This window comes from Podarcis cretensis (assembly GCF_951804945.1).
Source record: "Podarcis cretensis genome assembly, chromosome: 14".
NCBI classification, from domain to species: Eukaryota; Metazoa; Chordata; class Lepidosauria; order Squamata; family Lacertidae; genus Podarcis; species Podarcis cretensis.
This window is the reverse complement of record NC_137183.1, coordinates 4,286,189-4,299,809: the sequence shown is the minus strand read 5'-3', so window position 1 is coordinate 4,299,809 and position 13,621 is coordinate 4,286,189. Positions and strand designations below refer to the sequence as shown.

The window sequence follows — 13,621 nt, the reverse complement described above, 5'->3', positions numbered from 1 at the left end:
AAACTGAAAGGAAAAGGTTCACCCTAGTGAGAGCCAGTGTGGTGTTGTGGTTAGAGTGCCAGTAGGACTAGAATGTGGGAGACCCGGGTTCAAAGCCTCACTCAGCCATGAAGTTCACTGGATGTTACTGTCCTATACATGCCTAAATTTAAGTCCCACTGTGCCCTCTGTATGACCTGTTTTGATATGGCTGGTTTCAACCCTTCAAATACCACAAATTGCAAAAAGAACCAAATAAATTATCTACACAAAGTTGTTCAGAAATTTATAAAGATACAGGTTTTGGCAAATTACCCCCTGTAATTTTGTAAAAGAGGATTTGTTTTCACGTTTGCTAGAATGAAACTGCAGTCACATCTCTTCTAAACTGCTTTCCCATTTGATTGCTTCTTTGTTTTAAAGAATTTGTCTTTTGTGCACAGCGTTTATTCTATCTTCAGCTAGCTCCCTCATCTTGTCATCATTTGATTTGTAATCTTGTAGGGGGAAAACATGCCTAGACATATTGTTGTGGTGACCATAACTAGGCAATTACTTTTGCATCTTAATTTTTCGCCAAAGAATGAACATGCATGTTTTAAATGTGTCAGGAATTGCCTTGCAATAGATTACTTTATACATCCATACAAGGAGAGATGGTGTTCTGTTCAACCTGCACATCTCCATGCCAAGGCAAAAGTGTGGTGGATCTTTATCCGAGAGATGTTGTTTGCAGATGACACTGCCTTGACAGCATACTCTGAAGAAGCTCTACAGAGACCCATCAACTGTTTTGCCCAAGCCTGCAGGGAGTTCGGACTTACCTGCAGTCTGATGAAGACCAGAATGTCACCAGCACCCCACACATCAGCTTTGATGAGCACACACTTGAAGTGGTAGACAATTTTGACTGTCTGGGTTCCACCATAACCAGCAATCTCGTCATCAACACTGAGTTTGACAAGTGTGTTGGCAAGGCAGCTATGGCAATGGCTTGCCTCACCAAAAGGGTATGGGAGAATGTGATGCTCATGTCCAATACCGAGATGAAGGTCTACCAGACTTGCGTGTTAAGCATGCTGCTTTATGGAAATGAGTTGTGGGCAACTTACAACCAACACCTTCCACATTCACTGCATCAGGAGGATTTGGGGTGGATCACATGGCAGGACAGAATTCTAGGCAAAGATGTGCTCTCCCAAGCCCACATCCCTAGCAGGTTTGCACTCCTGTCTCAGTGACGTCTACGCTGGCTTGGTCATGTCCACAGAATGGAAGATGACAGGCTCCCCAAGGATGTGCTCTACGGGGAGCTGGCTACTGGCAGCAGGCCAACTCTGTGTTACAAAGATGTCTGCAAATGTGACATGAAGGCTGGCAACGTCAGTCCTGCCATGTGGGAATCCCTTGCAGATGATCTCAGTGCCTGGAGACAGGTAGCCAAGTCCATGGCAATGAATAGAGAAGAAATGACCGCTGGGAGGAACACAGACAGAGAGAAAGGCATGGTGCATCTGCAGCAACAAAACTGGATGCCTTAATCTGCTTCCGCTGCAGCATAGCATGTCTCTCTCATGTCAGCCTCTACAGCCACAGCAGACGCTGCAACCTACCAACAGCTTGACTTCACCTTTGAAGACGCACCTCCTCTACTATCTCCCAAAACAGGCGGGTGCCAGCTGACAACTGGTTTATGCTGTATGCATAATCTTGCCATGTGATGAAATGCATTTTTTTAATTTGGCCAAAGCAGAAACTCTTGGGTCCAATGCCTCTTGGTTTTAAAACGCTAAATCTGACGTTGTGAGTATTTAAGTACTTTCTCAAATGACCCATTTTAATAACCTGAAAGCTATTATATAACAAGTAACCATAAATTAGTACAAGGCCCTAGGGGGACCCTCACAGTTCAGCAATGAATAGTTAATGTGGTAGAATGTTGAGCAGGTTATTAGTTTTCATTGTACAAATGCTGATCAGGGAATGCTTTTCTAAGGTGTTTAAAAGAAAATATAATTAACTGGTTGTGTGCTTTTGTTGCAGCTCAAATTGAAATTATTCCATGCAAGATCTGTGGAGACAAATCATCAGGAATCCATTATGGTGTCATTACCTGTGAGGGCTGTAAGGTAAGCTTTATATATATTTAAAAAGTTATATATGAGAGTCAAAAAGTGTGTTCAATCTTTGACTTGGAAACGTGTCTTTTTGCAAGATTACATGTTTGCTAGTTGACACTAATTATCAATAAACCACCATAGACAAATTTTTAAGCATTGTTGTGTTTTTCTCCACTAAAGAACACTTGTCTAAATTCACATTGCTCTTATAGCTTTAAAGACCCAAATAGGTACCTGTTTAGGAACTTAGGGTCGCTCTAGATTGATGCTTTCTTGTGGGTATATTCTGTAGCATATTCTTGTCACAATAATAGTCCATTAGTGGCAGATTTGTTCTCTTTGTTCTGTGAGGCTTTCCCATTGCTACCACAGCATTGCTGTCTGGAGGGCCTAAATTACAACAAAACCAGGAAAAATAAATAAATTGGATTTCAGCAGGAAGTTATCGGATAGTCACTGATTGGAAATTAGGCGTTGTGACTGCCCCAAAACTTATGCAGGCACAAACAGTATTGAAAAGGAAAGTTTTGGTGTCTTAGATCATGGCCTCTTGTTTCCTTGAGGAAGGACTTCTGGCAAAAGATGGGCTGCACCTCACAGCAGTTGGCAAGAATGTGTTTGCTAAGAGTCTTGAGAATCTGATCAGGAGAGCTTTAAACTAGATCTTGAGGGGGAGGGAGACAACATTACAGATGACAAAAGAGCACCTGGTATGGAGGATAATTTCATTGATACACAGGAAACTGAGGTGGTGCTCCAGAAACCTACTAAAGGGCAGGAAACTACAACAGGGAAGCAACTGGAGGGAACAACTCATGGTTTCAGTTGTCTCTGCACAAATGCACAGGATATGGGAAACAAAGAAGATGAGTTGGAGCTTTTAATACAGGATGGCAAATATGACCTGGCAGGCATTACTGAAACCTGGTGGGAAGAGACTCATGACTGAAATGTAGAAATTGACGGGTATAACTGTTTCAAAAGGAATAGACCAAATAGAAAGGGAGAAGTAGCATTATATGTAAAGGATGTGTACACTTGTGAAGAAATCAGTGATCTGGAGCATAGAAAGCAGATTGACCGTCAAGCCAGACTGAGGTCTTGGATGATACCTTCTTAGAGCAGATTACCAAATATTCAAAAATGAGAGAGGGAGTCTTCAATTTCCCCAATATCTGCTGGAATACAAACTCTGCCTAGAATGTAGGTTCTGACAAAGTCCTCCATTCCTTCATTGACAATTTCATTTCCCAGATGGTGGAAGACAAGGGGGTCATCTATCCTGGACCTGGTCCTCACAAACAGGGAACAACTGACTGATGAAGTGGAAGTACTCGGAAACTTGGGAGGAAGTAATCATGTCCTCCTGGGTTTCATAATACAAAGGCAAGGGAAAGCTGAGTGTAGTCGGACACACACTCTGGACTTTAAGAAGGCCAATTTTTAAAAAGCTGAAGGAGCTACTGGGTGTGATCCTGTGGTCAGAAATACTCAAGGATAAAGGAGTCCAGAATGGATGGGCATTTCTAAAAGGAGAAATATTGAAGGCCCAAATGCAGACAATTCCAACAGGAAAGAAAAGTGGGAGGCATCTAAGGAAACTGGTGTGGGTGCATAAGGAGCTTACAGATCTCTCTCCCCTCCCAGTTCTTCCTCTGGAACAACTCTCTTATGAAGGCTTCCAGGGCTGGAGGGTGGGCCAAGGCAGATGGAAAAAGCCATTGCCTGATGGCTTCTCCCCTCGCAGTTCCATAAGGACAAAGGTAAGGTTCTGCATTTAGGCAGGAAGAACCAGATGCACACATATAGGATGGGGGATACTTGGCTTACTAGCTGTATATGTGAAAAGGATCTAGGGGTCTTGGTGGCCCATAAACTGAACATGTCCACAGTGTGATGCAGCAGCAAAAAATCTAACACTATTCAAGGCTGCATCAACAGAAGTATAGTGTCCAGATCAAGGGAAGTAATAGTACCACTGTCTTCTGCCCTGGTGAGACCACTCCTGGAATACCATGTCCAATTCTAGGCCCCACAATATAGCAACCATGTTGACAAGCTGGAACGTCTGCAGGAGAAGGCAACCAAGATGATCAAGGGTCTGGAAATTAACCTTATGAGGAGTGCTGGAAGGGGGTGGGTATGTTTAGCCTGGAAAAGAGGAGATATGATAGCCTTCTTCAAATTTCTCAAGGGCTGCCACGTGGAAGATGGAGCAGGCTTGTTTTCTCCTACTCTGGAGGAAAGGACCTGAACCCATTGCTTCAAGTTACAAGAAAGGAGATTCTGACTGAACATCAGAAAAAACTTTCTGACAGTAAGAGCTGTTTGGCAGTGGAGCGCTCTCCCTTGTGAGGTGGTGGATTCTCCTTCCTTGGAGGTTTTTAAGCAGAGGTTGAATAGCCATCTCCTGCATTGCAAGGGGCTGGACTAATGACCCTGGGTGTCCCTTCCTGTTCTATGAGTCTATTATTCTATGAAATCAGAATTATATATGGCTGCCTCAACAGCATCACAATGAGCACAGACGATTATGAATATGCAATAAAAAGGATGTATAGAGAGGCTCTTATATAGCCTCTCTTTTAACCTAAACTGGGTCTCAAAATTCTAACTTCTTTTGGGGGCATCACTGGCTCATGTTCTCCTACAGTGTTGTGATTTTTCCATCTTGTGCTCTCTCCAGGAAGAGATTTCAGTAACATTTGGTCCTGTGAGTTTCGCTTCTTAAAAACTATGCAAACAGTACTGACCCTTACTGTATTTCTTCCTTTATAAAAAGGATATGGAGAGCACAGAGCCAAATACAAATTCAGGAGCTTTCCTATGAAGATTCTTCCCCCCCTCTCCTGCTTTTACTACTATTAAGCCTTTGCACAGAAGCAAAACTCTCAGTTGAAGACTATGCAGGACTATTGTACATATCTACAGTTTATATCTTAGGGAGAAAAAATGCACGCACATAAGGGGGCTTTAAGATTTGGGGGCACCCACTCCCCTTTGCTCCAGACAGGTTTCTGGTAATCTAGATCTGGAACTGCTTTCAAGAAGGCATGCAATCCTGCAGTTGTGGTCTGTCTGGTAAAAAACATGGGTACAATATTTACTAGTACCTCCTCAGACAATGCTCTCTAAAACAAAAGAGGATCCTACATGTGTTTGAGCCCTGGGTACTTGAAAGTCTGTGAAACTTGTTTTCTCCCACTGTGGAGGGCCGGAATGGAACCACTGGATTCGAGTTACAGGAAAGAAGAACTTTCTGACAGTAAGAGGTGTTTGACAGTGAAACGGCCTCCTTCGGAAGGCTGTGAGCTCTCCTTCGTTGGAGGTTTTTAAGCAGAGGCATTGCAGGGAGTTTGACTAGATGACCCTTGGGGTCCCTTCCAACTCTACAATTCTATGATTATATTCTATGAATACGCCCCAAAAGCAAGATCTAGGGTGGAGATCCTTCTCAGGGCACCTCCTCATTCCCAGGGACCTTCAGTGGTGGTCTTGGTTATGGAATATCTTCTTCAGGCTTGTTTGGCTGACACTTTCATGACCAGTGGAGAGCAGTTCAATCATATTCCTAAGTCCACATAGCCTTCACTTTCCACAATCCATCTCATATTCCTGCAATAACTAAAGATTTATTGAAGCCATTCTGCTTCCCAAAGTGATACGAGTTAATTGCTATTCTAACAGAAATAACCATGGGAAAATAATTTTTGAATTTTTTTTTATAAATAATTTTTATTAACAGGCCAATCAAATCACATTAAATCCAAATCACATTAGTTCCAAATTATATAAAAAAATTTGGGGGGTACCCATACTTCGCAATCCAAAAGGGAACCAAACATCGCTCTTGCTGCTGCTTTAATTTCACAGTTCTATCCAGTTCTGTCCAGATAGTCTCCTTATTATTTTCCTCATCTTCTTGTTGTAATCATATATTCCTTTCTTTGAGATCTCTGATAATCTTCACAAGGGTTGAAAACAAACATGTCCTGTGTGGATTTTACACTCTCCAGGAACCATATCACGTAAAGGACAGCCGCCATTTCCACACCTCCGTAAACAACATTCTTACAGTCTGTCTGTGATTTCTCTCCGTGATTTCTGCCTGCGAAACTGTATCTCAGGGGGGCCCTGCCGGGTCAAATTCACATTCCATAGGGAAAATAATTTTTGAATTGGCAGGTTTCTTCATTGACAAATTTGCTCAAAATGTGTAAAGACCTTCAGTGCTTTTGTTGCTCCTTGTAGTACCTTTTTTAAAAAAACCCTCAATCAATCAAGATCCTTTATTAGGCATAGCAAACCACACATTATCAAACAGACACCATATACAAATTGTGCAAAATGCGAACTCAACATAACAAGGTTTGTCCCAGTCATATCTTTGACTTAAAAAAATAAAATAAAATACTTTATTACTACTTGTACGGCCATCCTTCAACACACATTCCTTGGACAGCTTACAAAATGAGATGAAATACAATATTAAAATGCATGATTACAATTAAAAACACAAAAAATACACATTAAATATATATTTTCCAGCAGAGGCGAATAAAACAAATTTGCAGCTTAATTTACAAGATTAACTGCAGCTTACACAATGAGAACCCAGATTCTGTTTGTTTAAAATGTTGTACATCCTCCTGTCTGATTCTGTTCTGCTGCTTTTGGTGTGTTCCTGTGCAAATTTTTAGGCATTATGGCAGGGAAAGGACGGTAAGCTTCACGGTTTCCGCCACTTCCAGACTGCCGCTGCCTTTATCTGATCAGTGGAAGGCTTGTTTTAATGCTAATTGCTGCTGGATGGGGGGATTTTCACTGAGAGGGAAGGCTTCTAATTCCCTGTTGTGCTGCGATTGCTCTACCACCTCCACACCTGGTATTTAATTGTTTTAAACCATAACATGGTTGCTAATCATATTTAGAACTGTAGCATAGAGAAGACTGCGCATGTTGTAGCAGTTTGATATTGAGTTATGCAGTTCCCCCTGTAAGGTCATCCTAGGACATCAATGACTTGAAGATCAGTAATGCAATTTTTGCTGAAGATGCTGAAATGGACTTTAAAAGTCTGCATATATTTGAAGTCAAACTGGCATATTAAAATTAAATCCAGCTATAAAAGGGCTGCTTATCTGCTGGAAATAACTTTTCTTCCTGTTAGACATGTGTTTTACTCAGCTTAGAATTTAAATATCTGACTAGTAAATTCTTTAACAGACCAGAAGATGACCAGAAGATACGTATGCTGATCAAGCCACATCAAATAAATTGCATATCCTGTACTGCCTTTTATACAGTTCACCTAGGGACAGATTTCACTATTCATTTCAAAGTTACAAAGTTTTCTAAGTCAGTCAGATGATTTCAAAATGAGATGATTTGGGACTGATGTAGATCTAGCTACCTATAGGGCAGCTTTATGTGCATGAGCAGCAAGAAGATTATGTGCTACTTATCTTGACCTCATAAGACTAAAAATGTTCATTGCCAAGGGTTTATTTAAAGGTCCAAATGATTTTGGGAGCTTTGCCATTTTAAATGCAATTTGGAGCTCTAAAAATTTATGTTTAATATACTCTTGGACTGCCTTTCTGTTTGTGATTTATATTGTGATGGCCAATGGTAACAAATAAAAAAAACCTGACTAATCCCATCATTAATGTGCTGTGGAGTAAGGCCCTCTGCCTCTTCCTTGATTCCTGTTTTCCCAGGAGCCTCTCCACCTGGGCTAGTCTGTTCCCTTACTGCTCTCCTGAAGCTTATTTCTGAACCGGAGTCCCCTGTTATCACAGAGCTGTTGCTTCCCTGCTCCAGCCTTCCCCTGGCAAGACTTCCACAGACTAATGCTTCCCGTGGTCTAGTGCATTATAGATGTGCAGGACTGTGTGGGGGGCGTGGGGGTGTGCTTGTTATTCACCATGTCAATCTCAGCCTATCACCAAGTCTATCAGGTCCTGGCTACATAGGTTAGATCAGTGTTTCCCAATTAGCGAATTACTGAGGACCCTCTATTTTTCAAAAGCCAAGCTATGGACCCCCTACTTTTGAAAATTTTGATAACTCTATGCCCTAGCATAGCTAGGGGGCGGGGCACCCTGGGCGGCACTTATCCTGGGGGCAGCACACTGGAGCCCAAAGTGAAGCACAAGTCCAAGCACCCCAGAGCCCGGCACACCGCCCCCTAAAGCAGCACGGCCCAGGGCTGACTCTTAGTGCGCTGAGCTCCTGTGTCCCTCCACCAGCTGCTAGAGGGTGGCTGAGAAGGATACAACTGTCATGTGCTGGCCCTGCAAGCAGCGCTGGACCTGCAGCACACCTGAGCCCCGGCATCTCTCCTGGGGGTGATGTGGTGGCTGCGGCCTCTGCAGGCACCACGCTGCCCAAAAAAGCAGTGTGGGGCTTGCGTTCACCTGCCACCTCCCTCTCAGCCGAGTGATTGCAGGGGCCAGAGCTGCCACACCGTGGCACTCGCCGCAGGCACCCTCCTGCTGGAGGGAGGCTACATGCACACTGCCGCTCAGCAGCGCTGCCCCAGCTTGCCCTGCCCCAAGTGCCCCAGCAGCTTACTACGCTGCTGACTCTATGGTAGTTACCTCTGCAAAACAATTTTTTGAACAAAATGTGGGGTAGCCCCTAATAAGCAAATGATTTTAGGTATACTAAAAACAGACCTGGGCTGAGAAATACCTCATTTTCAACATTGTGATATACCAGCAGCTAAACATCGCAATATTCTGTTATATCACAGTGTCTGAAATTGGAGATCAGGTGTGGGGATGAGGGAAGGAGCAGTCACAGAGATTTTTTTGGGGTGGGGGGGGAGCGGAGTCACCTCCACAACATGGGTTTTTTTTGGGGGGGATAGGCAGCTGGGCAGCCAGTGGTGGCAGCCAGTGAAGATACACATCCATTGTGGCTGCTGCTTTCCAGGAGAAGGTAGTGCTACAGTGCCTTAAAGTGATGTCAGCTCAGATCTGGCTGAGATCATTGTGTGATATTGGCAGTGCCTTGAAATCGGCTGCCCTGTTCCCCTCGAGTGAGGAGCAATATATTCCTGTGTATTGCCGGGTCAAAATTGTTACTGAGGTGTGATTTCAAAACTGATTTTTGCCAATATTGAAAAATTGCACAGTGATAAAACAGACCATAAAATTTGTGATATTACCATGCAAAAATGACAAAAAATAGTTGGGGGGAGGCAAGGGATGGGGCTGCACCCCTAATTGGGAACCATTGAATTAGTTTCTAGAAGTTTGGTGTATTACATATTCACTGTTTTTTTTTCTTCTTCTTTTATTTGGTATTTGAAAACATGCTCCATTTCTTCTGGCAAGAAGGACTGCCCTTATTAGACTTCTGTGGCAGTATAATAGTTTTTTGCTGCATTTCACTTGGGAGGTCTGTTGTTTGCATGGTTTGCAAACATGCCTGGAATTTGGTCTATGGCAACAATCATGCCAGGGAAAAGATGCTCTTCCAGTTGGGCGTTTCAATCCCACGGATATTGATTTGATGGATAGTGCTCCACGGGATAAAGGGGATTAAGAATAAGAGATGCATAGGCAACCTACCTGGCCCATCTGCTGCATGAAACTTTCAGCCGGGCTATTGCCTACAGAGATTCCAGCCACTCAGCTGGGTGAGAAGGTGAGAAGAAGATGGAACAGTTACTGCCTCTGGTCTGATCCAGGAAGGCACTTCTTATTCTCTTAAGTAAGAGTGCATACTTGGTTTGTTTGTTTGTTTGTTTGGCTATCTTAACTATCGAAACATTAAGATATTACTTAAATATGCAGTCTTGTTTTGTAAAGGTTAAACTCACAATAGTGAACCACAGGAGTCCTCTTCAGGCGTTCTTGCATGTGTGAAGGGGCTCTGACAGACAGCCTAGTCCTAACCCCTAGATCTCTGTATGCATACAACCCTTCACAGCCCTTTCACATATACATATTGAATCCCTGACAAAAGCTAGGATACTCGTAAAAATAGTAAGACCATTCAAAACTGAAGCAGACTGCTCCAGAATCACAGCAATAAACAGTCACTGGTGTTCCACCCACCTGGAATCAAGGATTCTGAGTAAAATACTTAAAAACTATTTGCTATATAATCCCAAATTTATGATCGCAAAAACCCAGATTTCTACAGTCAGAATGTGTGTGTTTTTTATTTTTGTTTGTTTTAAAAATAAATTCAGTGAGTTCAGTTTACAAAATGCAAAAGAATGAGAGGGTATGGGGGTGGGGGGTGGCCAGGGGAGACCAGTTCTCTGATTCCTAATTGGCAATTACTAGAATATTGCATAGTGTAATGATACGTGGAAATGTGTAAGTGTTAGCAATAAATCATGGTATTATGAATAAATCTTTGCTGTCACAGACTGGTGTGTATCCCTTCCAGAGTGTCTGTCATTAGGATGCAACAAGGCAGCTGTCAGCTGTTTTCTTGTAATTAAACAGCCAATGAGCAGCTAATTAAGACATATGTGTATACAGAAGTGGGCATGTTAATGAACTGTAGGAATCAATTCATTAAATGAAAATTGTCAAAAGACAAAATATGAGCTTAGTAGTTCAAGTTTCTGGCAGGCTCAGAAACCAGTGGTGAGAGGAGCATTAACTGCCACTCACAAGACATGGATGAACATTTATTTATTTCTTCTTTGAGGAAGGAAACTAAACAGAACACTTCACTGATGCTATTAATAGGTTTTATGAAAACTCCCATTAATGCCATTAAATTTAGCTTTTTGTAGAAATTGTTCATTCAGATTGACTAGGAAATGAAAGGAACACTTTGTAAGATTTAATCTGTTGGGGGCATTATTGGTGTGTATTTTTTCCAACCTAAACCACTGCTGATTTGTGTGTCATTCATACCATGTTTTCAGTATTTATAGTTGCATAAACGAAAACACAATACCCTTAAATTGGTCAGATATTTGTCAGTCCCAATCAAATTTGGTTTTGCTCTCAGCTCTGGTAGTGAAAACAGTGTTGTGGCTGTCGCTGGATTTGACCTTTCACAAGTCAGTTCATTTCTCCCCTGATCCTCAGCAGGCCACCACCCCTAAGGCTGGATACGCTTAGGAGCCTGTCCTTTGGGTTGAGCGAGCCGTGTCTGAAGGAGGTGTGTGGCCCTCAGGAAAATGATCCAGAAGGCCAGCTGTTTTGTGGTAGCTGTGGGCAAGGAGAGAGAAAGCAACTGCTGGAAATGCAACAGCAGAGATCATTCAGTGTGCAACCTAAGGGTTACTTACAGGCAACTAGCCATGAGTGGGACAGGGAGAGATGTCAATTAGCAACCAGTCAGTGACATGATCCTGACTGCAGTAACGAGATGCGTAGTTCTGAGGCAGCTGATCCTCAGTATGTTGAGTTGAATATTTCTTCCTGCTATGTAGGCGGCCTGAGGGAAGAGAGACCAAACCTCTGTGTTTCTCCTCAAATTATACAGCATTTTGTTAAGTTTCTTCCATAAGGACTTCTCTCTGGACTCCATCTGCATTATTTTAAGTGACTTTGCTAACAGCAGCATGACAGGGAAGAGGAAGAAGCAGTGTTGTGTGTTGTGTGTAAGCTTAGCTCTGCTTTGCCTCTCTTACATTGTTGCTGTTTGTATAGTTTCAAAGTCCTACAGAGTCATTTTGGGGCAATTGTGTGTATACAATGGGAAGCAATGCCTCTTTAAATCACTTTCATCTCTTAAAAACTGTGATTTCTCATCAAGTACTTGGAGACATTCAGTTGAGAAAATATACGGGTTCTCCAGTCCTCATTTGGATACAGCTGAAATGCCCTAAAATTTTCTAATATTATTCCTACATATTTATATATAAAATGCATTTGAAATAATTTTTATTACTGAACCTATTCAAATATATAATCATACATTGTGAAGTATTTTATATTTTGTAACAAAATGGAATAAAAAATATACTCTTGATTATGGTAGTTTTTTCTCTGACGATAAGAATTTAGCTGAAGCAAGGTGTCCTTTCAGTGCAATTGTCATGTGCGACCACTTTGGATTCAGCCATCGATAAATCTTCCCCTTGCCTTTTGTCATTGTGCTACAGGGCTTTTTCAGGAGGAGTCAGCAAAGTAACGCCACCTATTCCTGTCCCCGACAGAAGAACTGTTTAATTGATCGAACCAGTAGAAACCGTTGCCAACACTGTCGTTTACAGAAATGCCTTGCTGTGGGGATGTCTCGAGATGGTGAGCTTTACTAGTTCAGGTCAGCTGTCTTGTATGTGCGACACTCCTTAGCTTTCTGCTTGCTCATCCCATTCTTAAAATATTTGTCTTGAAATATACTGTGCCTCATAAGTCACTGAATTTACTTTGGACTGATGCAGCTGGTGGCTTCCAGGGTTTGGTTTTGCTGCTGCTTACACAGTCACACGACACACAGAGTAAATGCCTGCCTTTCTTACTGGTGTCACTAGGCCAGCTCTACTTTAATTTTCTTTCACATTCCTTATTCCATTCATACAACATTATGGGTGTCCTGTATTTTTCTTCCTCCAACCAATCTTTATATTCCCTCCACCTCCTTCCTCTCCCATTACTGGTACAGAGACTATGAAATCCTGCTGCTAAGAGATGTCAGTGTCGCCACAGGAAGGGTTAAATACTCTTCTCTTGGATGACAGGCCAACATCAAAGTTATAACTTCTCATAAGTAAAAGAAACTCTGCATTTTGCACCAAGGAAGCCCAAATATGGAACAGACTATTATGCAAATTAAATATATTTCCCCCTATGACTGAAATCTAATCATGTTCATTATTTTTCTTATTAAAATTGCCCTTCTGATGACTGTTTGCCTAAAAGCCATCTCCTTAAATTCTTCTATTGCTCATACATGCCCTAAGTATATTACACATGACTTATTTATTCAAGAGGCTGACCCAATAGGATAATACCTAACTTCTCACCTTCTAATATTTGACTTCACCTGTAGGATCAAGCAAAAGTGTATTGTAGTGATGTTGTGAACTGCTTAGTAGCTGCCCTAGACTTACATATGATGTGTCCTAACATAGCATTTTACTGCTGCAGCTGGTGGTGATAAAATATATTGCTTATGGATATATTTCAGCTGTAAAGTTTGGTCGAATGTCAAAAAAGCAGAGGGACAGCTTGTATGCAGAAGTGCAGAAACACCGGATGCAGCAACAACAGCGAGATCACCAACAGCAACCCGGCGAGGCAGAGCCATTGACGCCAACATACAGTATCACTACCAATGGGCTCACAGAACTGCATGATGACCTCAGTAATTACATTGGTGGGCATACCCCTGAAGGTAGCAAAGCAGACTCTGCCGTTAGCAGCTTCTACTTAGACATACAGCCTTCTCCAGATCAGTCGGGGCTTGATATTAATGGAATCAAACCAGAACCGATATGTGACTACACACCTGCATCGGGCTTCTTTCCTTATTGCTCTTTTACAAATGGAGAGACTTCTCCTACTGTGTCCATGGCAGAATTAGGTAATAACAAA

At 42.2% G+C, this 13,621-nt stretch overlaps 1 protein-coding gene across 6 annotated transcripts in view; it reads left to right on the top strand.

Annotated features, from left to right (window-relative positions):
- Positions 1-13,621, top strand: part of RORA (RAR related orphan receptor A) — a 384,947-nt gene that overhangs the window by 340,847 nt on the left and 30,479 nt on the right. For 5 of the 6 annotated variants that reach the window (XM_079953331.1, XM_079953334.1, XM_079953335.1 and 2 more), the window contains 3 exons: positions 2,023-2,108; positions 12,187-12,328; positions 13,215-13,610. In XM_079953331.1, the coding sequence (XP_079809457.1) occupies positions 2,023-2,108; positions 12,187-12,328; positions 13,215-13,610 (624 nt within the window). The remainder of the gene's footprint in view (positions 1-2,022; positions 2,109-12,186; positions 12,329-13,214; positions 13,611-13,621) is intronic. The other variant, XM_079953332.1, reaches the window with a different exon arrangement.